Raw genomic sequence first — 26,275 nt, 5'->3', positions numbered from 1 at the left:
AGCCCGTGGAAAGTGGCACAAGCACGCCCCCCCCCGAATCATAGACATAAACGGACAAGAAAGAATAAATCACACAAGCAAGGCTGGGCCCAGTTAGTTAACCCTTGCAGGAATTATGCTGGGCGATGATGGGCGTGTGGGGGGGCGTGCCTCGACTTACGCGCGCCCCCCCCCACACGAACCGCCTCGACTTACGAACCACACACCGCAGGCTTATCACATTTCGAAAGACTCAAAAGTGGTACCGAAAACCATCTAAAGAGCAATTTTGTGTTTCTGTAATGGAACCTAAGAGGATCTCATTTTTGCATCAGAATTGAGAAGGATGATGGCACAGTGCCTCTAATGGAGCCAGGACATGCAGGGTCAAAGCCCTGAGGACTTTTCTGGCCAGCTGAATCATCATCATCTGCCTCCTCTTCAGGCTTCCTTGAACTTTGCTGCAATTCCTGCAGGAGTGGGGAAGAAACATTTTGTCAGGAACAGTATGTTGTTGCAAGCATAGAGGAGAGGGCCTAAAGCGGGCACTGCAGACCTGGGTTCAAATCCCCACTTGGTCAAAATTCATTGGAGGTGACATGGGTAGAACCACTCTTTAAATATCTCACATCCGTCAGAAACCCTCCTAGGGTTTCATTAAGAGCCGTTCACTTTACAAAAGACCTGATCCTGGTGGGAACAAAAACTGCTAGAACTCATGCATTGGAGTGAATTGTTCCAATTGCCAGCAGTTTTTGGATTCTCGTGGAAGAGTGGATAATTAGAGGGAGTGTGATGGTGAAGCCCTGAGCTTCCCAATGTACCTGCATACCTACCATGGCACACACGCAGAGAATCCTAGACAGATTTATGATTCTCATTGCAAATTTAGCATGAGTGCAGCAGGCTAGAATGGTAACAAATTAATATCTTTCCTTTCGCCAGCACTGGGACTCACAATAGCACAAGAGGTATGAGATGTTGGAGTTACTGCAACCTCACATGCTTGGAGGTGTAGATTGGAGGGACCTTTCTGGGTAGGGATGATTGTCAATCACAAACAGCCATAACCAATCATTCCTTCTCTGGCTGAATTCAAAGAGAGCTATTCCTCTCTGCTAAGAGTCCCTCCCACCCTTCAGTAGTCTGTTGGAACCAGTCCTTGGTTTGTAGAGGCCTGTTGCTTAAAGCAGCCAGCCATGTTTGTTTGCTGTTCTCTGTTGACTGTAAGCAAATGAAATGTTTTCTATTCTTTCTTCTAGTTGCATTTCAAAGAGAGTTATTGAGACTGTAAGTGCCGGTTGATCAGGAAAAGGGGTGGTCTACTCCGGGGGCCTTGAAGCTAATTCTGCTTTGTGAATCCCTGCACTTTCTGCGGCGCGGCTAGAAGAATGTAATCAAAATTCAAAGCTCTGCAACACGAGAGGCAGGAAGGGACATGTCTGGGAAGGGAGGCTCCACTGCCTTAATTTGAATGAATATGATTCATCAAAGCAGATGATGCCGCTTAATAGAATTTGGAAGCAGACAGCGTTTTTGTTTGAAGGAGGCGACGTGGAGAAGGGGATCGCAGGAGGCCGAGGCCATGAGTGGGTCTCCTTTACCAGGAAGACGTGGCAGTGAGCCATCGGGGCAAGACTTAAGCATCCTAGAGTTGTCCTCTCTTCTCAATCTTTGACCTTCTAGGTTTTTTTTCTTTTTTTCTTTTTGGCTCCCAGAATTTCCTGACCCTGTCCCGTTCTTGGCTGGCTGGGGAATTTCTGGGAGTTTTGCCTCCTTCAGAACTAGACAATAAAAAGTTGAATCTGTTGCTGCAGCGAGTGGGGTGGGGGAGGTAGAAGATAGGTCAGGATCCCCTTCGCTGGTTTCTGTTGCGCTGTGGCAGATGGGTAGATTGGGGTGTGTGTAGGGGGGGAAATCACAACCACATGTTGGCTGCCATCGTTGCTCAGACCTGGAATACCTCTGAGGTAGCTGCCGGAGAAACTGAGATGCTTGGCTTCCTGGCTGCCTCCTTGTTGTGTGTGATCTCCTCTCACCAGCCAGGACTTGTACTCAGGAACTGGAAAGTGACCAGAAACCGTTGACTCAGCATTAATCAGATCCGGGCACAACCTCGCTGAGTCATTAGGAGGCATGTACTGTATTCCGATCTCGTCTCCCCTCTGATTGCAAGACATTAACCGCTAGGGTTTATGACACAATTTCATTCTTCCAAACCAGCTGCCTTTCGGTATCCATTCACACGAGGGTTATATCAAGGACTCATTCCTGTTTGGAAGAGTCAAAACAGAGCCACTGTGGTGGGACTGGAGAGCTAGCCGCTGTTCGCGAGTGAATCTTGCTGGAGTTTTCTTTGCAACCTTGCATGCTGCTTGTTGGTTTGAGTGACTGGGAGGGACATTTCTGGGCTGCGGTGACTGTCACTCTGTCCAGCGCTAACCAATCATTCCTTCCCTGCCTCTAATTTCAAAGAAAGCCCCGCCTCTCTGCTCAGCCCTCCCCCCCCTTAAGTCTGCTGCAGTCTGTTTCTGGAAGTAATCATGTTGCTTGATTTGCTGTTTGATCTGTTCAATTGTAAGTAACTAGACCTTTTTTTATTCCATCTCCTGTTAATGTCTCGGAACAAGTTATTGAGACGGTAAAGGGCCAGTGGATGAGAAAAGGGGTGGACCGATGGGGGGAACTTGAAACGATTCCTTCCCGTGAATCCCTGAACGTCTGCTGCACAGCTAGAGAAATTGAACCAAAATTAAAAACTCTTCAAGAAAAACTCTGCAAAGGTCATTATACGCACCGGGAACAACTGGACGGTACATAGCAACACCTCTGGTTGGGACTAAGGCTGGTAATATGACCTCCTTGAGAGAGAACAGTCCTCCATTTGAAGAATGGCCCTCCTTTTTGATGACAGTGAAGCGACCACCCTCACTTCACCAGGACAGGAGTTACCCTGGCAAAGTAAGGAAGTAGAGGTTTTGAATGAATGGAGTAAATGCATCTAATCAGCCCTCTCTTATTTTATAAGTGCAGTGATTCGGGGGAAAAACACATCCCCCACCCACTGATCCAACGGCTGATGAAGAGCAGGAAGGCTGCATTGGACGCAGTGCCTGAAAAAAGTTTTAGCCGGGAGGGAGCTTTCAGGACAGGGTGAATGTCAATCCACCTGGTAGCTACCCATAGTTCCTTCTCAGCCTCAGAATTTTCCCTTTCCCAGCGCGTTTGAGACTGTGTTTGGTGAGAGTCAGCTATGTAATCCGTTACGCTTTGCTCGTGGGACTGTCGTTCTTTTTCTATGAAGTGCTCTGCGATGTGATCTAGGAAGACATGTGAGTAAATGGAACTTTTAGTTCCCCTTCCCACTTACCACTGCATTGTTGAGACAGGAAGTGCCTGTGGAGGAGAACTAACTAATAAGGGGTGGTCCACTGAAGGGAGACTTGAAGCTAATTCTGCTCTATGGGTCCCTGAACATTTAACTGCAGCGTAGTTATTAATTTTTTAAAGCCAATAAATTTCCACACACTTCGAATAAGAGAAAGCATGGCAAGCCCGTTTGGTCTGAACTTTAGAGATCAAGTCAGTCCCAGGAGTAGACATTCTGAAAGCTCTTCATTAACGGATGGTTACCTAGCTGGACTGCCAACCTCTGTTTCTTCTCTCCCCCCCCCCCCGTGTATAATCCATAGTTCATCTTTCTTATTTTCAGAGATCATCTCCCATCTGACTCGGATTCACATTTGGATGAAAAGAAGTGAGCCGTTAAGCTGAAACCGTGGTGTGAAGTTGGACACGCGGCTGACTAACTAGCCCATCATGAGCCCAGGAGTTACCAAGAGTTATTCAACACCAGGCCTCGTTTATTTATTTGATTAATAGCCCACCTTTCTCTCGGGGCTGTGAACCTCATCACAGTCTTGTGCAATACGGTGAGCAGTGGTGTACTTCCACTTATATTGTAATAATGTCTAACAGTGATATTTGCATGTATTCATTTAAATCAGCATATGCAAATTTAATGCAAAGTGACCCTCCCACCCCTCTTTTTATTATTAAAAATACCCTTCTTGTTAGTGATGGCACTGTGGCCCCCCTATCAGGGCCGGAAAAGAAAATGACAGCATTTTTAGCGACAGGATTGCGTGTGGACTGAAAGACTAAGCACTGGGAAGTTAAGTTCTCCTTCCCTGTCCCTATTAATCTGAAAAATATCCTTTTTTCTCTTTCATGGAATACTGAAGTTTTCCTTTCTTTGCAGCCACGCTGCGTTCCTCTTCGATAGGGCCGCCTGGACTGATAGGGCGCATGCTCAGAAGGATTTCCATTCAGCTAAAGAGGACATGAGAGATGTCCCCCTCCCAAAAAAAGAGAAAAAAGGCTCATGATTTTGAATACGCTGGGAATACACTGGCCTGGAAAGTCTGGGAAAATGGCAACATCAGGACCGTATTTCAGGAACAAAAGAAGGGGGATCTACTCGCTCGACGGAGTCCCTCAAACCCTCCATCATCTAAAGCCAGAGGTTCCCAACTTTGGGTCACCCAGATGTTCTTGGACTGCAACTCCCAGAAGCCTTCCCCACCCGCTGTGTGGGTCAGGATTTCTGGGAGTTGTAGTTCAAGAGGACCTGAGTGACCCAAGTTTGAGGACTACTGATCGAAGCTTTGTTTTGACGTGGCGCAAGACCAGACCCGCACGAGGTACCTCCTCCATGGGTGGTGAGAAGCTGGTCTTTATCCTTGTGACCTCTTCCCTGGTCCACTAAAAGCAAGACCCAGGTTTCCTTCCCCCCCCCCCCCAGGGCCACATCATCCTCCACCACACTGTGACACACACACCCACCCCGGGTTTCTCATTGACGGTCGACCTAGGCTGATAAAAGTTCACATCTGGACACAGGCACGATGGGTCATAACTGGCTTCATTAGGTGAGAGCTGTGGACATGTGCAACCGAGAGGATGAGCCGAGGGTACAGTTCCTGAATGGGGAAGGAAGAAGGAGGCAGGATTAGGAATGTCAAAGTCCGAGAGCTTGTTCAGAGACAACCGAACATTGTCCTCAGATATGAATATAATGAGACACAACATTTTTAAGTACAGTAAGTTATTGCTAATAGCTATGCTTCTGTCTTCCAGAAAGCGAGGTGTGAAGCATTACAGAGGAACAAAACATTGAACATGGGTTCGGGTTATACAAAGCATCCGGACGTCATTTGGTACACTCCCTGATAAATGTAAATACAGGATAGATACGTGGTTGTGTTCCTGCCTAGACACACAAACATACTAGAAGCTATTTGTAATTGTCTCGCCAAAAGTCTAGGACATAAAATGGAGATGAATGTTAATTTTTTGTTTGGAAAAAAAAATCTCTACACAGTGTATATTACAGGGGAACTCCATCTAAGGATGTTGCAAAATATTCCACATTTATTAGAGGTGCATGTGTCTGTGTGTGTCTTTTTTTCAAGGAGAAAGGTGGGATATAAATGAATGAATGAATGATAAATAAGTGTGTGTGTATGCCTTGAAACTCCAGGTCTCCCTTGCGTAAAAATGCATACGGGGTGCTTTTCGTTTTCCTGGTTGTGTTTATAGAAAGACATTATTTTTGTAAAAAAAGAATTTTTTAAAGCAAACAAAACCAACTCATAGATTAGTTTCACAGAAGTGCTCTGAGTCAGCGACATCACATCCCACGCCCAGAAGCTTCGAGGCCCACGCGGACATTCATGCGCACAAAAGCGGCTCCATTCCGACCGTTGCCCTGCGCATGCGATAGGGAGGGGAGGAGTCTGAACGGCGCATGCAGAACATGGAATGGGGCAGCCCTGGTGTGTTCTAATCCCCTCGGGGAACCACGTGGTGGTTGGGAGCGCACCGGACTCTCCACTTAAGCAATGAACGCATGGAACTGCAAACCCATGTGTCAGTATCTGTGTGCACGCACGCATGCGCAGTAGTAGTGGCAATCATAGTACTGTAATAGCCAAAGTACAAGTAGTACATAGCAAGCTGTCCACTGCTCGTCTGGCTTCCGTCACCCACCAAGGTTATTACGTGATCATTCTTTCAACAGATGGCCAAGATTGGTCTCTTGCCCAACGTGTAAAAATGCAGAAACATAAAAGAATGAAGATGTGGAAGGAAAAGTTGGGTTCTTGCAACAAGGAGGAGCGCTTGGCGGTTGCCCAGCAACTAGCCTGATGCTGCTTCCCGGTTGCCGAGCAACAGCCTTCCTCTCCATCTCTTCTAACATACAACTGACCAATCACTCAGATGGGGAATGAGACCCCAGGAAATCAGCCGTCTGGAGATGGTCACAGGGTGTCCAGCTAGTGAGAGGACTGGAAGACACCGGACAGCAGTTCTGGGGCCACAGCCAGTTACGTAACTCAATGAGCTACCCAGCCAGTGTGTGTGTATGTGACAATCCATGGTTGCACCAGTAAAAATCTCCATTTTTTAGCCAGGCTAAAAAAAAATCATCTAAATTTTTCTTTAAAAGTTACAGCTCTCAAAATCACCCAGAAAGTGCCCTCTGATATGCCTTTATGTGAATGTGACCCCCTAATGAAGACAATAGGATTTACTTCTGAATGGGCCTGAACAGTATCATGCTGTTCCATAGCTTCTCTGGGTTGCTTGCCTCTCGCGCTACCCTGCTTCGTACAATCCACACCCTATGTTCTGCAGGGACACTCGTAGTGCAGAAAAGCGACTTTTCCAGCTTCTGTCACCCACACTCCTGTGGGAGGTATCAGCTGGGTTAGAGAACTCTTAAGTGCTTGGAAATACATAACAGGGGAAATAAATTTTTTTAAGAAGGGGGGGATGTGCAAGGAGGGCCTCCGGGAACGATCCAGAACAGTGCACGTTTCCTGGGTATAAAATGCTGAACAACTTTTGAAGGAAAACCAAAACAGAACGGGAAAACTTTTTCCCTGTATCAGAGATTTCCCAGCTTTCCACAGAAGGCAGCCTTCAACCTCAGTTTTTAACCTCTGTCCACCGAATTCCCCTAGCGATTGTGCCGAAGGAAGCATCACATTTTCTGCAACTTAAACCCATTTCCGGGGAATCCTGTTTAGGATTGAGGCCCCTCCTGCTTCGGAATTTGAACAATCCTGCATAGCACACAGTTTATTCTGCCCTTTCCGGAAAACTCCTGCGCAGGATATATGCCATTCTGGGCAGGCCCTGCAACAACCCAGCACAGTTTGGCATTTCTCCCAGGAAAGAAAAGAGGACAAGCTTTCTGAGAAATCCTGAGAGATTTCTTGCGGGCAGGGGACAAAGTCATACCGACAAATCTCACTGCAACGAGAAAAAGGGTGCTTTTTTTTCCTCGGCTGCTTTTGCTGAGAGACTTGCATCCCCCAGAGGCACAACCTAAGAACGGATCATTCTTGAATAAGAACAGTGTCATTATGAAAAGAACATGAAAAAAGCAAAGACATGGACAGCGGCAGATGAAATGAATTTTAGACTGAATTTCATCCCTGTAAGAAAAGAGGCAAGGAACATACTCTCCAGTCCTTCCTGATTGTCATTCCGTTATCCTTCCCCCCTCCCATTCCACCCCGACCAAAAACCCTACTGCCATGGATCTCCAACCAGGCACAGCAACACACACGCACCTAAATATTCAGGGTGAGGAGTTGCCCTGTCCCTTTCCAGAAGCCACCCCACTGGAACCAAACCCACCCATTTCAGAACTTCGGTACAGTGAACTCAGCCTAGACTGGGAAGAGTTGATTCTCCCACAATCAAGGCAGCTGGAGACCCTGTTGCCGTTTCACCTGGCAAAGCCCACCTTCCGCAGGACTGGTCTACCTATTAAACATCCCCATTATCATGAGCAGCAAAGGTGTCACAGTTTTGTACCCCGAACAGGAAACTATGGCTAGAAAATCCCCATAGAGCAGAATCCAATTAACCCAGAGGTTCTTAATCTTCCGATTCATGGAGCCCATGGATAGGTTCCCAGGGGTGGGTGCGGGAAACTGGGTGCACCCCCCACCACAATTTTTCTTTTAACTTTTTTTGGGGGGGGGCATAAAATAAACATTCCAAAAATTGTGAGTGTGTTTTATGTCCATGTCTCTGGGGAAGTGGGGGTCAATAGTTTTCATCAGATTCTCAAAGGGGTTCCGTGAGCCAAAAACAGATCCCAAAAGCAGACCTCGCCTACTTGATTCTATCCCAAGCCGCCTGATGAATTACCGTATTTTTTCGTCTACAAAACTATACTTTTGTCTAAAATCTTTAGACTAAAAATTGAGGGTCATCTTATACACGGAAGTAATCTGAGGAGAGAACAAACACAAGTGGAGGGGAAAGCAGGGATCAAAGTGATCCTGCAGTGCTTTGATCCCTTTCCCCCTACGCTTGCTAAGCCCCACTTAGATTTCTTAATTTGGGGTTAGAAAAGGGGGCGTCTTATACACAGAAAGAGATGGTAGGTCCCTATATTTTTGAACTTTTTTAAAAAAAAGTTCAGTGGGCTCCCCTTATCTGTAAGATCTGTTCCAAGCCGCCTCCTGGAGGAGGCTGAAAAAATGTGAATTATAGCAAACAGGAAACATGGCATGATCTCTGGCTCACTCTAGTGGCCGCTTCTGATAACCTAATATTTAGAAATGGCTTAAATCCTCTTAAATATTTCCCCACCACCAGCAATAATGGCCGTTCAAAGGACCCTTTTAACTCCAAGCACTTTGCCAGATGCTTAAGCCGTGATGCAAGGAGGCAACAGGGACCATGGTAACGACAGCCCAGATTCTGGGCTTAAAATTGAGATCGTGGTTCTTAAACATCAAAGAAATGATCTGTCCATCTACCTCCCTATTTACATCCTTCTCAGGTTAAAATTCAATTTTTAATGCACAAATCCAACCTGTGCAGAAAATTTAAGATTTTCAGTTTGACTTTCGGTTTTAAATCTCATTTTCCAAAATTTGTCTTGCTGCTAGAACCCAAATTTTTTTTTTTTTAAAAAAAAACTGTCCAAATCAGGAGATTGTAAAGTAGAGAGAAAGCTTATTACCTGGAAAGTCCAGGTTCTATTTTATTTTATTTCAAGAACCACTCTACCCATTGTTTCAGCTCCTGCCCAAATATAACTAAGGATGAAAAGTTACCATTGCCTCTTTTAACTAAGGATGGCTATTGGTGCTCAATTGATGAAGGAACAGATAGGAAGGAAGGACAGGATTCATGCCTTCTTCACGGTTTTGGACAAATCGTATTTCCTTCGCAAACCAAGAGAAGAAAAATAGCTAAAGCGGCAGGCACAAAAAAAAAAAAAATAGTGATCTATCATTCAAACACTCTCCTGAAATTTCAGCTAATGCCACTTTAGTTTCCAGATTTTTGGATTTTCTGGAATACAGATACCATGTTTTCCCATTCTGAGAGTCCTATTTACCACATAGGCACCTTACAAATACATGTGGGAGAAAGGCCTTAATTAGAAGGCTTTGAGGCGAAGCTCGGCCTAGCTTTGCCTGAGCTTCCTGTTCCAGCCCCAGTGCTAGCTGAGAGTTTTCTTTCTGAGCAGGAAGCTAGGCCTAGCTAGGCCTCAAAGCCTCCCAACCCAGGCCTTACTCCCAGGCGAGCCACACTGAAGTGTCTGTAATGTGCCTGTAATGTTCCAGAAATCAAAAATTATAGCATGTGCACCACAGAACATCTGAAAACCCTGAACCTATATATTCGTCATCCATATTGTATGCATTCGACCAGTAGTTCCCAACCTTGTTGGACTTCAACTCCCAGAATCCCGAGCCAGCAGAGCCAAAGGTCACAGCTTTTGAGCGTTGTAATCAGATACATACTATGGACTCAAAATTAGGAACCAGCAATTTTCAGTGGTTCTCAAACTGGGGTCCTCAGATGTTCTTGGACTACAATTCCCAGAAATCCTGGCCAGCACCGCAAGGGTTGAAGGCTTCTGGGAATCGCAGTCCAAGAACATCTGGGGACCCCAGTTTGAGAACCACTTAAGACTGACACTTCTGCTTTCTTGCATCCATAAGGAAGGAGGGTAGGAGACATATATCCTAATATAAAAGGATACCCAGATCTAGAGAATTTCAAAACATCTTTCAGCTCCTCGATGCCTCCTTGGTCAGTTCCTGACCCCAAACACTCCACACTTCAAGGCCATCTTTTTTTTCCTGGAGACGATGGGAGAAAATGTCCCGGTGAAACACACACACAATTAAAACAAATACATCACACACTCCTTGGAGGTGGGATGGATCAGACACATTCAGAGAAGTCAACATCCAGATGTCAGGGCTCAGTGCTCAAACATCTGAATTTCCGATTTGGAAAAAAAGGAAAAAGTCAACACGCTGTAATCGCAAGGCACGGAAACTCGAGGTTCGGTGTGTCAAACCTCTTTGCCCAAACGTTGTGCAACGCCGTTTGCTGAGGCTAAAGGCAAGTAACTTTTACTACATTCACTTCAGCTCCGACTCCTATGATCTCTCCACAGCACAAATCCAGCACCAGCTGGCGAGGCTCCCCCCCCCCGGCCGTTGCCGAGACCCTTCCTGGTTGAGAGCCCACGGCTATTTTGACGTGGTGATGGTTGGACAGAGAAGACGGGGGCTTTGACGATGTTAAGCGTCTCCCCAAAACTTCGATCCGGGTTTTGTGATGTGCTTGAAAAAAGATCGGCCTTCCAGTGGGGTGACCTCTTCAGAAAAGCGGCGTCAGAATGGCGTGTGTGTGGCTTTTTCCGGTTTCCCTGCTCTCTTTCTCTCTCTTTATTTCCTTTCTTTTTTTTTTTTTTTTTTTACTCTGAGTCTTTGGAAGCTCGGGGGCTCGAGCCGTTTCGGTGGCCCGGCTCCCCTTTGGACGGCGGCCGCGTCTCCCCCAAAGTCCTGATGCTGCAGGCCGGCTCCGCCGCATCGTGGGAAGCCTGGCGGGGAGATTTTGGCCGGCAGCCTCGGGCGTCGCTGCGGTCGGCGTCCGTTTGGGGGACGCCCCTGGCCGACGCTTTGGGCTCCGGTTTGGCCCGGCGGGCCGGGGCGTGGTGCCGTTTGGCGTACAAAAAAAGCGCCGGGTCGGGCATCGGATCGGTCTCGTCCAAGCCGCTTAGCCGCTCTCGAGACGAAGAGTCCCTGAAGGCCCCTTTGCCATGGAAGGATCCGGCGACCTGTCTGCGGGCGTGGGATTTCTGAGTCCTCTTTTTGGGCCGGACCTCCCCGGAAGCTGGAGGGAGGAAGCCCTTCTCCGAAGGCCGATCTGGCAGCGGTTTCCCGCCCTGCTTGGAGCTGAGAAACTTCTGCTTGGTGGCGTGCAGCTGGAAAGAGAGATACGCAGCCGCCTCCGTCTGCTTCTGCAGCTCTGTGTTCAGGATGGTCACCCGGTGGCTTCTCCTCTTGAGCTCCTCCAGGAACTTCCTCTCTTTATTCCTCAGGTTGGAGCGGAGCGCGGCCACCAAGCTCTCCTTCTGCCTCAGCTCCTTGCGCAGCGCCAGGTTGTCCTTCTCTTTCTCCTGAAGCTGGCTCTCCATGATCTTGCACTTCTCTTCCAACTCCTGGTCAAGAAGGTCTAAAATTCAGGATATAAAGGTGGAAACGAACAGTCAGCACAGACTCTTTTTAAGCTAAAACCAACGGGGAGGTCAATTGGGAGAGTTAGCCTGGCTTCTGGACACTCTTCCCTCAGTGTTTGGTATCTATCTGGAGTCTATATGGGAATATCATGAAAGGCAGGAGGTGGAACAAAGGAATTACAAGTAATGTAGCTAATGTAATGAGTTACTTTTCGAATTACAAGCATGCAACAAAGTTACAGTTCAAAAGTAAGGTCATGAACAGGATCAAACCCATTAGTCACTAACCCAAAGTTATTGGTTACAGGTCACTACATTACTGATAACTAGTTATTTCAATCTTCTGGCCATTCTTTTATCAGTTCTTCCCCTGCCTTGTAAAGACAGCCCAGATTCTGGGCTTAAAATAGAGATCGTGGTTCTTAAACATGAAAGAACCAATCATCTACCTCCCTATTTACGTCCTTCTCAGGTTTAAATTCAATTTTTTATGGACAATTCCAACCTGTGCGGAAAATTCAAGATTTTCAGTTTGACTTTCAGTTTAAATCTCATTTTCCAAAATTCGTCTTGCTGCTAGGGCCCAAATATATATATATATTTTAAAAAAAATACTGTCTCAAGCAGGAGATTGTAAGGTAGAGAGAAAGCTTATTACCTGTAATGTCCAGGTTTTATTTTATTTTGTTTCAAGAACCACTCTACCCATCATTCTTTTTTGAAGGCTAAACAGTCCCAATTCTTTCAGCCTTTCCTCTTAAGGCTTGGTTTCCAGTCCCCTGATCATCAGCCTTGTCGCCCTCCTCTGAACTTGTTCCAGTTTGTTGGCCTCCTTCTTAAAGTGTGGCGTCCAGAACTGGACCCAGGACTCAAGATCGGGCCTAACCAGGGCGTCATAGAAGGGGACTAGCACCTCGTGGGATCTGATGACTGTACTTCTGTTAATGCAGCCTAAAATCGCATTGGCCTTTTTTGTGGCCACCTCACAGTGTGGACTCATCTTCCGCTTGTGATTAGAGATGGACACGAAGCTGGTGATTGAGGACGGCCCGGGGTGTGTGTGTGCCAAGGATTGCGAGGTCACTGACAGGGCAGTGGCAGCCGGCTGGGAGGGGCGGGAACGTGTGGCACGAAGTGCTTTGTGCCCACCTCAACTTGTGATCTACAACCACTCCAAGATCCTTCTCATTCGTAGTCCTATCGCTAAGCCAAGTATCCCCCAACTTGTATTTGTGTGTTTGGGTTTTTTTTTTTTACCTGTTTTGCCCTGATCTCTGTTAAAGTTCATTCTCTTGCTTTCAGCCTAGTGCTCAAATCTATTGAGATCTGTTTGATTTTTCGAGGTATTAACCATTCCACCCAACTACCGTATTTTCTGTGTATAAGACGACCCCCACTTTTCCAAACCCAAATAAGAAGATTTGATCGCTGCTTTCCCCCTCCACTTCCTAAGCCTCGCGAAAGCAGGATCAAAGGGCTGCGGAAGTGGAGGGGGAAAGCAGGAATCTTAGGAAGTGGAGGGGTAAAGCAGTGGTCAAAGGGCTGCAGGATCAAAAGGCTATGATCCTGCAGCACTTTGATCCCTTCCCCCTTACTTCTGTGTATAAGACAACCCTCAATTTTTAGTCTAAAGATTTTAGATAAAAGTATTGTCTTATACATGGAAAAATACGGTATGTGTCACGTGCAAATTTTCATAAACACTATTACCTGATCCTACTGATTGCATATATTAGAGATTCAACCTGGAACTTTCTATATGACTGAGCTATGCAAGACACTTGCCTGATTTATTAGCGGTGGGAGGAGCGTGTACATGTGGGATCGTCTTACCTTGCTGGCTGGCTTCTAATTCTCTCATTTCAAGATCATGGGTCAACTCTGGACAAAAAGAGAGAGAAAATGGCACCATTAGGAAAAGACACACAATATAGCAATGATGCAGGAATGTGCCGATTAAAGGTTATCCGCCTGTCTGTTTTTCCATCCGTCCGTCCGTCCGTCCATCCATCCATCCATCCCTTTAAACATTATAAGCCTGCTTTATATTGACAGACCTCGAAATGGGGGACACTGAGTAAAATAATTCTTACAACTTTTTAAAACCATAGGTAAAGGTTCCCCTTGACATTTTTAGTCCATTCGTGTCCGACTCTAGGGGGCGGTGCTCATCCCGTTTTTCAAGCCATAGAGCCAACGCTTGTCCGAAGACAGTTTCCGTTGTCACGTGGCCAGCGTGACTAGGGAGCGCTGTTTTACCTTCCCACTGAGGTGGTACCTGTTTATCTACTCGCATTTACATGCTTTCGAACTGCTAGGCTGGCGAGGAGCTGGGACAAAGCGACGGGAGCTCACTCCATCGCGTGGATTCGATCTTACGACGGCTGGTCTTCTGACCCTGCAGCACAGAGGCTTCTGTGGTTTAGTCCATAGTGGCACCACATCCCACTTTTTTAAAACAAGAGACATATTCTAAACATTTTGAAATATTTTACCACACACTGAGAGAGAGAGAGAGAGAGAGAGAGAGAGAGAGAGATTAGATAGATAGATAGATAGATAGATAGATAGATAGATAGATAGATAGATAGATAGATAGATAGATAGATAGATAGATAGATAGATAGATAGATAGATAGATAGACAGACAGACAGACAGACAGACAGACAGACAGACAGACAGACAGACAGACAGACAGACAGATAGATAGATGTGGAGGGTGTCCCAGTGTGGTGTAGTGGATAGACTAGGACTCAGGAGGGCTGGGTTCGAATCCCCGCTCAGGTCTCTGGTTTCCAATAGAAGGCCCAAAGCAAAACTAAAGGGAACGAGACCTGAGCGGGGATTCGAACCCAGCCCTCCTGAGTCCTAGTCCATCACTCTATCCACTACACCACACTGGGACACCCTCCACGAGGTATAATGCTACAAATGGTGATAGGTGAAAAGATTGTAATGATCAAGGAATATGTACATAAGGATCTTAGCTTGGTTCACAGAGAGCTCCACCTGGTTTCAAATTCTTCCCACTTTATGGGTACCTTTCGGGGTGCCTGCCTCTCCTCTGCCTGCAGCTGACCCCCTCTCCTGCTGCCTCCTGGGTTGTGCATTCAAAGACTGGAGGGTTACATTTTAAAAGAAACATGTCCTATTAATTACTTCTCAGCACTCAGGTTGCCGTTAACATCCTCACTACCCTCATTGCACAAACAATATTTTTTTTTAATAGCCCCACTGCTGTGTTGCCTTTATTGCGGTTGTGTTCTCCTTGCCCGCAGACCAGAGAAACAGAAATCCTCTTTGGTTCCCCCTAATGGCCAGCTCTGATATTGCACTTTGGGAAGATTTATAAATCTTGAGGAAAGCTGGGACAAAAAGTTTAATGATGGATATATAACTTTTCATTTACCTATTTTGAATGGCCCATTTCCCCCCCACCTACGAGCGCAAGTGAACGCCTCTTTCACCGCTTTTAACTCACAACAACCCTGTGAGGTAGAGACACTGAGAAAGTGCCACTGGCCCAAGATCACCAAGTGGGAATTGAAAGCCGGGTCTCCTTAGACGTTGCCCAGCATTTTTAACCTCTAATAATCCTGTGCTTTCAAGTTGATGCTGACTTTGGGTGACCCTTTCCATTCACCGTTCCCTTCCTCTGGGGCTCCCTAGAAGTGTGCAGCTCACCCAACACTACCCGGGCTGACACTTCTCCCTGGAGGACCCATAGTGAATCGAACTCACAACCTCTGGTTCCGCAGTAACATCCTAACTCACTGAGCTCTCCAGCCAACTGTTCTGACTTACGGTGACCTTTTCCAGAGTCTCCTAGCTAGAGAGGACTTAGACGTGACTTCTTCCCATTCCCTTCTTTTATCCTGGGATTCTGCAGTTCTCCCAAGGCCACCCAGGTTGGCTTTTCTCTCTCTGGAGATGCACGGTGTGGAATCGAACTCGCAACCTCTGGCTCCGGAGCCAGAAACATCGACTCCTGGAGCGAGCCAGCTCTACGCCACACCAAAGCAAAAAACAACAACTCAAATCACAGCCATGATGCTCAAAAGCACCCTTCCACATTTGCTATTTGCCGGTACCACTGATTTCTCCCATCCATGGTGCATCTCAAAGTTAAACGCCAGCTTGGCTTTTTCAACTGGCTTTGCTCTGATTCACTCTGCCGAACAAAGGACAGGGCCAGCAAAGCGTGCCGGGAGATTATTCGCTCCAGCTGGTTTTGCACTGTCCTCCCCCAGCCCATCCCTTGCAATCTTAGAAAATCAGGCCAGCCCCCAGAGGTGGTTCCACTACGAGGGCACGCGCCACTCCGCCTGGCGCGAAGAACAGCAAGCCTCTTCCGAACAGGAAAAAACAAACCCCTTCAGGTTTCCGGTTCTTCCCAACGACAGAGCTGGCTAGACGTCCAGGAAAGCCCAAATGGTATATTTCACCCCAACTTAAGAGGGGACTAATTCCAGGGACCCACAGGGACCCTCAGGAGGACGCTAGCCCCGAAAGACCCTTAAGAAAGAAACGGAGCGCCAGTGCGATGAAAGCTAAGATCCAAGGAATCAGTGCTCACAGCGCATGTCGACTCTGCCGAGAAAAGATGAAACCGTGTCACTCCTCATCGGAGAATGACCAAAGATGGCACAAACAGATTACAAACTTAGACATGATCGAATGGCAAAATTAGTGCACTGGCCGTTATGCAAAAAATATATATATATATAGCTTCCAGCCTCCAAAAACCCAACAGGTAGAGAAGGGGTCAGAAAATGAGTAAGCCAAGGTCTTGTGGGATTTCCGAATCCAAATGGATAAGACACCTTGAACAGAACACACCAGACATAATAGTAACAGAATGAAGAAATGTCTGGATAATCAACATTGCAATTCCAGGAGATGCCAGAGTTGAATATAACGAATTGGAAATACCAACAAAGGACAGAGACCTGGCTATTGAAACATCTCGCTTGTGAATGAAATACCCTTCAGGGGTCCCTGTAAGTCATCAGGGCTTAGGGAACAATATCAAGAAACTTCACACAGTACAATAAGCAGTTGCAGATCTAAGAAATCACACCAACAGAGCTAAAAAAATGGCAATATTAGGAACAGCCTATATACTGCACCGATATTTAACAGATACTTTGGCTTTTGGTTAAAACTTGTATCTGTTATAGAATGCCAGTCAATGTTTTTATAGTTTTGATTGACTGTGCCTGGTGTTTTTTGAACAACCACCATCACCACCACCACCTTAGAACTGCAGAGCTGGCTCCTCAAGTCTGTCCCCCGTCGAGGAGGCCCAGAGGGGGAATCAAACTCCCAATCTCACCTAAATCACATACGTAGTTAATCCACACAACAATCCTGCGAAGCAGCTCAGGTGGGCCAGCAAAGTTGGACTGGAATAGCTAAGACTATGTCATTATGGATTGAACTGTGCTTCAAACTCCATGTTTGAAGGTATCAGTGCCATCAAAGCCTGTGTTTCATTTCAGCTCTTCCATGGGACTAGTAGCACACTACATAGACAGTAGACGGCTTAATGGGATTGTGCGGTAGTGTTCACTTGGAGTGGAACTTAAGGTAGAAAACGCGTGCAGCTCCTTGTCCAAGATTTGAGTAATAGCTAGGGGGCACTTGTGGTTTGAGTTTCCTTGCTCTAACTCAGTGGTCCTCAACCTTGGGCCTCCAGATGTTCTTGGACTTCAAATCCCAGAAATCCTGGCCAGCAGAGGTGCTGGTGAAGGCTTCTGAGAGTTGTAGTCCAAGAACATCTGGAGGCCCAAGGTTGGGGACCACTGCACTGATCCTTTGTCTTTTTACAAATCTGCCCATGCCATGACTAGTTGGTGTAACGCTTACAAATCTTTCCCTAACAATCAGACATGTTCCAGAAAAAGCTAGTTGCAGTTGGGAGGAGTGTTGCAAAGACACCCTTACACCCGATAATTGCTACTCAGAGTTGTCTCCCTGTGCAAAAGTCTCCCATTAGAGACTTCAAGCTTTTAGAAAGTGTGAGGATTGAAGGGTAGAGCCGTAGCATCAGCTAAAAACAGCCACACACAAAGAAAAAAAGAGCTCTAGCTATCTAAACGCACACATTAAAAAATTGTAAACTGTAAGCATTCAAATTTAAAATTGCAGTTTTGACCTATTTAAATGACAAATATCCTGAACTCACAAATATTTATTTTCTAGACTCGGACTGCCAGAACCCTTGAGCCATCATCATCACTGTTGAATCAGGAATCCTGTTTTTTTTAAAAAATCAAAATGAAAATGCTCAAAGGCAAGGAACTCAAATCTCAGCACATCCTGTTTTCATGGCATATGTCAAAAATCGGAAAGCCGATACCACTTGGATTCTTGAACCAAGAAATTGGGGTGGATATGTCGATGTTGGTTAGAAATGTTTTTTTGAAACTTTAGTCTAGGAAAGTAGAGCCAGTTGGAAAATCAGAAACCCTGGCACCCAAAAAGGAAGGGGGGGGGAATCATCCCTGTCACATCTATTTTTGTCCATCGGGCTGAGATGATATCAACGTCTCCAAGGCAATTAATGCGGTGCCATCAAATTAAGAACTGCTAGACTAGGGAACAGCACTGTAAGGCAGTAAATCTAGGAAAAAGAACAGTATAGTCTTCAAGTTTATCTCTCTCTCTCTCTCTCTCTCTCTCTCTCTCTGTGTGTGTCTGATCTTCCCTGTTTCAGTATCATGCTAGTTATTGCAATAACGATTAGGCTATTAGAAAAGTATTCAAGCTCCCCAGTGCTAATCCAATGGAAATCGGTGCTAACTGCCAGCCAGACTTCCTTCCGCTTTCTGTCTGCAAATCTAAAATATGATTCTGATTTAGAAATGATGAAACTTATCTGAGATGCTCCAGCGAGGGAAATGATTGAGCTGTCCGGCAGAGTTTTACACAGGGGGTGTGAGTGAAGCTAGGATTCTTCTAAAAAGCATGGGTTTTGCTTCATGCCCTCCAGACCCCAGGGCGCATGGTTCCTGAAACGGAGCCCTCTCTCCCTGTGCCGTCTGAACATGTGCTGTCATCCAGAAAGGGTTACATCTGCTGTCCATTAGGAATACATGTGGGGATTTCCTGCATCTTTGCATTGACCCTAGAGAAAGTGGCAGATCGCCACTCCCTGCCTCCTGTGTTGAGGGAGGGACCCTTTCAACCAAGGATGAGGACCACCTTTTAAAGCTACTGAGCATCATAATCCAAAATGCCCCCCTTGGAATTTCTTCAAATCGTAGAATCAAGGAGTGGGAAAGGGCCCTCAGAGGCCATTGAGTCCAACCCCTGGCTCAAGGAAGGAATGCAGATCAAAGCAGATTGGACCTTTTTTCCCTTGAAGGCCTCCAGCGTTGGAGTGCTCACCACCTCTCATGGTCATAAGTTCCATCGTCGTACTGCTCTAACAGTTAAGACGTTTTTCCTGATATTCAGCTGAAACCTGTCTTCCAGTCGCTTGAGCCCATTGTTGGATGTCCTGCATTCTGTGATGATGGAGAGAAGATCCTGCCCCACGTTTGTAAGACTCCCTTCAAGTCTTTGAAAAGGGCTCTCCCGTCTCCCCTTGGTCTTCTTTTCTCCAGGCTCAACAGGCCCACTTCTTTCAGTCTTTCCTCCTCAAAGGGCTTGGTTTCCAGCCCCCTGATCATCATCCTTGTCGCCTTCCTCTGAACTTGCTCCAGTGCGTTGGCATCTCTCTCTCTCTCTCTCTCTCTCTCTCTCACACACACACACACACACACACACACACACACAGAGGGAGCCCACTTTGAGAATACAGAGAGCATCTCATTCGGGAACAGCAGAAACGGATCAACGTTCCACGGATCTCTTCCCTGGGTTAAAGAACTGAACAATCTTTCTATCAAGGGAAAGTGGTTGTGTGAGCATCTGTCAGAGATGCTTTAGCGATGGATTTCCAGGACCGGCAGTGGGGCTGGATTAGATGGGACGCCCACCAACTCCACATTGCTTTGCCCTGTAGCCTGGATGCAGTTTTATTTTTCTCCTCTGTGTTGCATGGGTACCTCTTGCAATATTTGCTTATTTATATTGTTACTGTATTTTATTGTTGTTAGCCGCCTAGAGTGGTCCTCACCGACCAGATAGGCGGGTTATAAATTAAATAAATAATAATAATAATAATTGAACCTTTCTGGCTGGTTTTATCTTGGGGTGTTTTTCTTCCCTGTGTTTGTTATAGCACAATGTTCTTTATTTTGTGATTTTCGTTTCCCTTTACGGTGCCCAGAAAACTCTGGTTTTTGAACAATGTGAAAGTGAACTAATACATATATGTATGAGTCCATCGTGTCTACCTGGTTACCAACAGCTCTGGGGTGGTGGTGGATAAGGATGAAGCATTTGTAGAAACAAACCAGAGGAAAACATCTACAACTTGCAGACTAGCCAGTGGGCGGCTCATTTTCTGCTCAGAGGAATGCTCTGAAATCCTGGCGTATTTACAGCTTCAAGGCAGAAGAAGGCAGACAGTAGGGAGATTCTGCCTCTTTACTGCCTCCTCTTAATAATTTAGCAGATTAAGGCAGGAAAGGTTGTGTCACCCAAATGCAGAGATGCAATTCAGCAGCTCTGGGGAAAAGAAATGGCAGGTGAATGAATAAAAGGCCTTAAGTTAGGAGCAGGGAAAAGAGTCCCCCATTTTAATCTTTCTTTTGCAAACCAGCTAGAGAAAATGAGCAGCCCTGTCTAGTCACAGAGGCAGGGAGCCGCTCAAAAGCTTTCCCATGAAACTGGGGCAGAGAAGAGAGGGTGGGTGAGGGGAAGCGAAGCTCTCAATGCTGATCCGGATGTAGGTGCTTCCCCCTCCCCTGGAAAATGTTTATTTGGAGATGGCAATCTGGGGTCGTCAGGAGAAAAAAGGTCTTCAAACCTTTCCATGCAAGCTAAGTCATTGTTATATCAGAAACCAGACAATCTTTCCATAGGGCTGAGGTGGGCCATTGATCCCTGGTTAATCTCCAAAATGAGCAAGGGTTTCTGACCCGGAATCAGCGACCAACAGAAGCAATAATGAGGAGGTGCTGAGATGAGGAAAGACGGAGGGGGAAAATGGGGCTCGATTCTTCTGAGAAGGCAGTGAGAAACCCACTCTGGCATCGCACAGACCTCAGCTGCTGAGACACATCATTTCGAACCCTCTTGCCAGCGTTGCAGAGGATCTGCAGGGAAACCAAAGGCAGGCCCCACCGCAGGCCCGAAGCCCCACAGAACCCGGGGGACGGGGGACTCACCCGTGCAGTGCTTCTGCAGGCGCAAAATCTCCAGGTGCAAGTCATGGAGCAGCTCCAGCTGCTGTTTCTTCAAGAAAGCAATGTGCCGTTGCACGCTCTGGATCTGGTGCTCCAGGGACACCGTCTCCATCGCAACACGTCACGGACAGAGCCTAGAGAGAACAGGCAGGGGTTGGTTAGCGGCTCAGGCTCTCCTCCTGGTGCCTTTGCTTTGCACCCGAGTTCGGTGGTGTCCCACGGGCTACAGCTCTTCCTCACAGAGACCCCCTGAAGGAAGAACGGAACCCCCAAGCTACTATTCTCATCTCAGGCAATGATGTCTGAATCTGCTTCTCTGGAGCTCTCCGGGGTGCTGAAACAACCCACCGCTGGACGGCAAGGTCTTCCTTTCCAAGCAACCCACAGGGAGCTTGGCTTGCTTGCAAAGGACCATCGAGATGGGAGTTTCAGGTTTCCTAGACCACAGAGCCCATAATCCTTCCTTCTTGGAATTCTACCCGATTGACACACACTTTATTGACAACGAAATGTGGCTCGCCTGAGAGAAAAAGCCTCAACTTGACAGCTTGGAGGCCCAGCTGGGCCTAGTTCCCCTCCAAGCTTCCTGTTCCTGTCCCAGTGCTTGCTGGGAGCTTTCCTTCTGAGCAGGAAGACAGCTAGGCCTAGCTAAGCCTCAAAGCTGTCCAATTTAGGACTTTCCACCCCAAGTGAGCCCCATTTCGGTGTCTTGTCAGCCAGGTAAAACTCTCAGAATGCAGTTCTGGGTTGCTAGTAAATTGCACAAGAGTAGGCCCATTGACTCGACAGAGATAAAACTCCTCAGTAGGTTTTATCAGTTGGAGTAAGCTGTAATTAGAGTCGGCACCTACGAATCAAGAGAACCCATAGAGGAGTCGACTCCTATTAAAGCCCCCATATTATCCATACGAATGCATGGCTCATGTTAAGCCACAGCAACTTGTAAAGCGATTTTGCCAGACACTGCATTGAATTCTGCCATGCGCGCCGTGGGAAAGAACAAACAAGGGTTCCCCCAAGCAGACACTTAAAGTGTGCATCCGATCAGATCATAGGTCATCAGGAAAGGCTGAGCATTGTGCTTCTTTCTACAGAACCCCTGCATGTTGGGGGGCGGGCTCCAGGTCCCAGCCAGCATGCCCAATGGTCAGAGCAAAGGGAAGATTCAATCTGGCCCCCATCCCAAGAGCTGCTCTTTGCCCTAAATGGAGGTAGACTAACCCAGCTGAAGGAGATTGGGAAGGCGTGAATTTTCTCTGCACGATTGATTTTAGTAGGTATGTTAATAAATGGAATTATTTAAAATATTTTTACCCCACTTTTCTTTTTAAAAAAGGACCCATGGTGGCTTGCATGAGTAAAAGAAAGTATTTAAAGCCAAAAGCAGTATGTATACAAATACTGAGATGGATCAAACAAATACCACCCTAAAATACAGTAAACAAAAGCAATACCAAAAACACATTCAAAGCAGTAAGGGGCAACTGCCTATTTAAAAACCCTCCTTAAGGAAGTCAATCACTCAGGGAAAGCTTTGCGGAAGGAGAGCAAAGATGGGGCCAGCCTGGCCTCCAGTGGCAGGGAGTTCCACAGTTTCTGGGAGCAGCCACAGAGAAAGCCCCACCAAACACACCCAGGAAGGTGGCGGGACCGAGAGAAAGGCTCCTCCTGATGATCAAGTTGAAGGTTAGCATGGTACAGATAGACTAGGAATCAGGAGACATGGGTTCAAATCCTCACTCGGCCGTGGACACTCATGGGAGGGGGTGGAGGAGTTTGCAATGGGAAACAACTTCTTGAACATTTCACATGCCTCAAAAATCCTGCCAAGGTTCCTATAAGTCAGAAGTGACAAAACTGAGCTTAGACTACAAGCTGCCCTCCCTTTAGATCTTCAATGCTGAGCATCCATGCACCCCCTCCACCGGTTGAACTACAGTTCCCATCAGGGAGTTGACAGGAGTTGGGGCCGATAGGACCTGTAGTTCAGCCTCTCCGGAGGCCACCAGCCGGGGTAGCAGGAGTCTGGCCGAAGCATCCAGCGGGGTCACTTCCTGAAACATCTCATTTTCCAGGCTTTAAAAAAAAAGCCACTCAATGATAAATTTGAGCAGCACGAAAGAGCTGGTCGGCGAAAGGAGTCGCTCAAGAGCCGAGAGAACATCCTCAGGCCGCAGGTGAAAGCCGCCCAAAAAAGACACGAAAAGGTTAAACCTGGCAGGGCCCCAAGGCAGTCCATTAACCTTCACTCGGTCTTGAAGTCCCCTTTGGAAATCGGGAGGGGGAAGAGAGGGATCCAATGCCCGGAAGGGGGAAAAAAAACCACAATCTCCTCCGTCTGCCTCCCAAGGCAGAGTTCAGGGGAGAACATCGTCCGTCCAGAGGCAGGAGCACGGATCCAGGCACCAGCCTCCCAAAGTTTTCACCCTTGGAGATGCGGTCGGATGACAACTGCCAGCATCCTCCACCGAGACAGGCTTCCCGATGCCCGCCAAAGCGGATCCGACCATTGGCTGAAAAGGGACCAATGATCTGGCTTGGCATAAAACCATATATTTCCACACAGACCACCCCCCCCAACACATACACACACGCACACACACAAAGCTATCCTTTCTCTGGAAGGGATATCCACAGGAACTGGTTGATGCAGTATTTATCTAAAAGAGAAATGGATCCTGGATGGGGAGCACCGGTTTGGGGGTAGAAAATTCCCAGCCATGCTGGGAGAGCAGAGCCGAGCTGATGCAGGGAGACAAACCCTGAGCCACGAAGCTAGCGATAGATTTTTGTAAAGCCAATTGAGGGCATCACCTTCCAGTCCCCGGGTAGCAACACAGGAGTTTAGGACCGAATAGAATTGGAGCTCAGGAAAGTCGCTTTTTTTTTTTTACTACAATTCCCATCCATCCCCGGCCAGCAGGGACCACGGGAAGGCTTAGCGAAAAAGCTCCTTTCCCACCCGGAACCTGCCACGGTTTCTCCTTCAGAGCATCAGGGAATCTCCCTTCAGAAGAACCAGTGGCTGAGCATCCTTGGGGCACGAGATGGGCTTCGGAGTACCCCAAGCGGTCTTATCCCCCACTGGACCCCTGGGGCCACCTAAGCACAGCCCTTCGAGCCTCAAGATGGGGAGGTGCCGGGTTAAACCTGACATTTTGCATGGAACGGAAAAAAAACCCTACTGCTATTGTTTGGGAGAGCTGCCTCTGAGCACATGCAGAGTGCCTTTCCTTACTCAGCTCTCTGCTATGGCCCATTCATCTTCCAGGAACCTTGGGTTCTTTTTTAAGGAGAAAAGTGGGAAAAAATATTTTAAATATATATATATTAAAATAAATAAATCTAGAACGAGGTTGTGGGTTGCTTAGGATGGAAGGCTCTGTTCTAGGTGGTGCTGAGCACCACCTACGATTCTGCAGCCCGGGGTTGGACTAGATGACCCTTTGAGACCCTCTCCAAGACCAGACCTCTGGCTCAAGAGGCCCAGAGAGCAGGTCTCTCGGCCTCCTTTGCCTTTCAGCTTAAAGGACAAGTAGAAATCATTCCTGCGGACCCAAAAGGCAGTGAGGTGTAAGGGTTGGAGTGTTAAAAATGGGACGTGGGAAATCCGAATTAAAGATCCGAGAGACATGTTGACGTCAAGCAAATTCCAAATGGGGGGGTTGGCGTGAAAAATGTGCAGGGACACACACGCACATGCACCACACATGCAGTTTGGGTTGACCTAGAGAGAGGGGTCATTTCAGACTGGAGTTTGGGGCGTGATCTTTCCAGGGCCAGATTCCTCGCCTGCCAGGAAACTCTGGCTGAACATGGGCTTGGTGGGCTTTGTCTCCGCCCCTCGGTCAAATCTACCTTGCAAGGTTGTTGTGCAGATAAAGCAGTAGGGAGAGAGGAGAGCCAAGGTGAGAAAATCATGGGTCAATCCTAAGTGGTGTGTGGGGAAAAAAGGACGACTAGGACTCAGGGGACCTGGGTTCAAATCCTGACCGAGTCACAGACTCTCACTGCGGGGGGGGGGCAGCAAGGGCAAACCATTCCTTGACCCTCTGGCGAGTCTCCAGGACGTGCTGAGGGTCACCCTCCGTGGGAAGTGTTTTGCCAGCTGGTCCTGAGGGCCCGTGGCCGGAGCATCTGCCCCTCGAGGCTCGGCTTCTCCCCCAGGGGGGCTCTCCCCCATCCTTCTCCAGAGGCGCCCCTGCCCTGATGGCCCCCCTCTCCGTCCCTCCACCCCGTCCCCCCCCCCACAGCCTCTTCCCCTCCTTACCTGGGAAGGCCAACCGAGGAGGCGACAGCCAGATCCGAGGGGGGCACAAGGGCGCTCGGGGCTGCCTAGGGGCGTCCCTTGGAGACCCGGCCAGGCTCCCCCGCGGCCCTACCCCTCCCTAGATTTCAAGGTGGGGGGAAGGAGAGAGGGAGGGAGGGGGGTTGAGCCCCCCCTTTTCCTCCACCTGCCCCCCTTTCTCGCCCCCCCCGACCCTCTCCGTCCGGCTTCTCCTTCTAGCTCTCCTTCAGCGCATCCTGGCGCAGGCAAGGGCGCCCGGGCATCCTCGCCTCTCCCCCCCCCCCCCCGGCGGCCAGCCTCCGTCCCGCCCGCCTCCGATCGGGGCTCCTTCGCCTCGGCTCTCCCTCCCGGCCGGAGAGGGGCTAAGGAGCGGAGGGGGGGGAGAGGGGGACCCGGGGCCGCCGCCGCCGCCGCCGCCGCCGCGCCAGGCCCGGAGCCGATCCGGGGCCAGCCCGCCTACCCGCCCGCGGGGCGAGCCGAGGCGTAAACAGAGCAGAACGTGACCGGAACTGGTGAGATCAGCTCGGGGTGGGAAGGAGGAAGAGGAGGAGGGGAGGAAGGGCTCCACCTGGCAGCGGCAGCATCATCAGCATCAGCATCATCAGCATCACCTCGCCATGGGGAGCAGGGGGAGGCTGATGCGGTGCGCCAAAGGATGGAGAGGCGCGCCTGGGATGGGCTTGCGGGTGGGGAAGAGGGAGGGAGAGGGATAGTGATGAGAGACATCATCCTCCCTTTCCTGGCTCTTCCCATTCCTCTCCCCCCCCCAGATATCTTGTCATTTCAGACCTGGAGCAGGTTGGGGAGGCGGAAAGCGAGGAGCAAGACGCGCAAACTGCCCTCCTAGGGCCTGGGGGGGGATTTTCCACCATTACCACCCCCGGCGGGGTGAGACTTTGAGGGGGGGGTTGAGCGTCCTGATCCCTCCACCGGCCAAGGAAGGGGTGGGAGGGCTGCCCCATTTCCCCACATCCAGAGGAGGAAGGCAACAGAGGAGGCTGGCTGGGGGGGGGGGGGAGGCGGCGGCAGGATGAGGCAGGAAGGCGCTTAGGTGGTTCCAGTGTCGCTTGGGAACTGGGAGAGCTGGGTTCAAATCCTCGCTGAGCCTTGGGCCGGTCACTATCTCTGAGCTT

General features: G+C 48.3%; 1 protein-coding gene and 1 long non-coding RNA gene across 2 annotated transcripts; one reads left to right on the top strand and one right to left on the bottom strand.

Annotated features, from left to right (window-relative positions):
* Positions 1–169: 169 nt before the first annotated feature.
* On the top strand, positions 170–8,967 carry LOC140701722 (uncharacterized). The gene is made up of 3 exons (XR_013538099.1): positions 170–2,940; positions 3,692–3,911; positions 5,119–8,967. It is a non-coding gene; the product is annotated as an uncharacterized LOC140701722 (long non-coding RNA).
* CCDC92B (coiled-coil domain containing 92B) lies at positions 4,887–25,850 on the bottom strand. Its single transcript, XM_072978309.2, has 4 exons — positions 25,125–25,850; positions 20,837–20,988; positions 13,388–13,435; positions 4,887–11,550 (listed from the first exon to the last, which is right to left on the bottom strand). Exons 2-4 carry the CDS (start codon positions 20,964–20,966, stop codon positions 10,790–10,792), a joined length of 939 nt encoding a protein of 312 aa, XP_072834410.2. The 5' UTR covers positions 20,967–20,988; positions 25,125–25,850; the 3' UTR covers positions 4,887–10,789.
* Between the last annotated feature and the right edge of the window lie 425 nt (positions 25,851–26,275).

The sequence above is a fragment of the Pogona vitticeps genome, chromosome 7 (assembly GCF_051106095.1).
Source record: "Pogona vitticeps strain Pit_001003342236 chromosome 7, PviZW2.1, whole genome shotgun sequence".
In the NCBI taxonomy this organism is placed as follows: domain Eukaryota; kingdom Metazoa; phylum Chordata; class Lepidosauria; order Squamata; family Agamidae; genus Pogona; species Pogona vitticeps.
The sequence above is the reverse complement of the archived record's forward strand: the minus strand, read 5'-3'. Positions and strand labels throughout refer to the sequence as shown.

Coding starts and splice junctions, on each gene's coding strand:
- CCDC92B (XM_072978309.2), bottom strand. CDS start 20,966: ATGGAGACGGTGTCCCTGGAGCACCAGATCCAGAGCGTGCAACGGCAC. Junction 13,436..20,836: donor CCTGCAGAAGCACTGCACGG/GTGAGTCCCCCG, acceptor CTTTTTGTCCAG/AGTTGACCCATGATCTTGAA. Junction 11,551..13,387: donor ATTAGAAGCCAGCCAGCAAG/GTAAGACGATCC, acceptor CCTGAATTTTAG/ACCTTCTTGACCAGGAGTTG.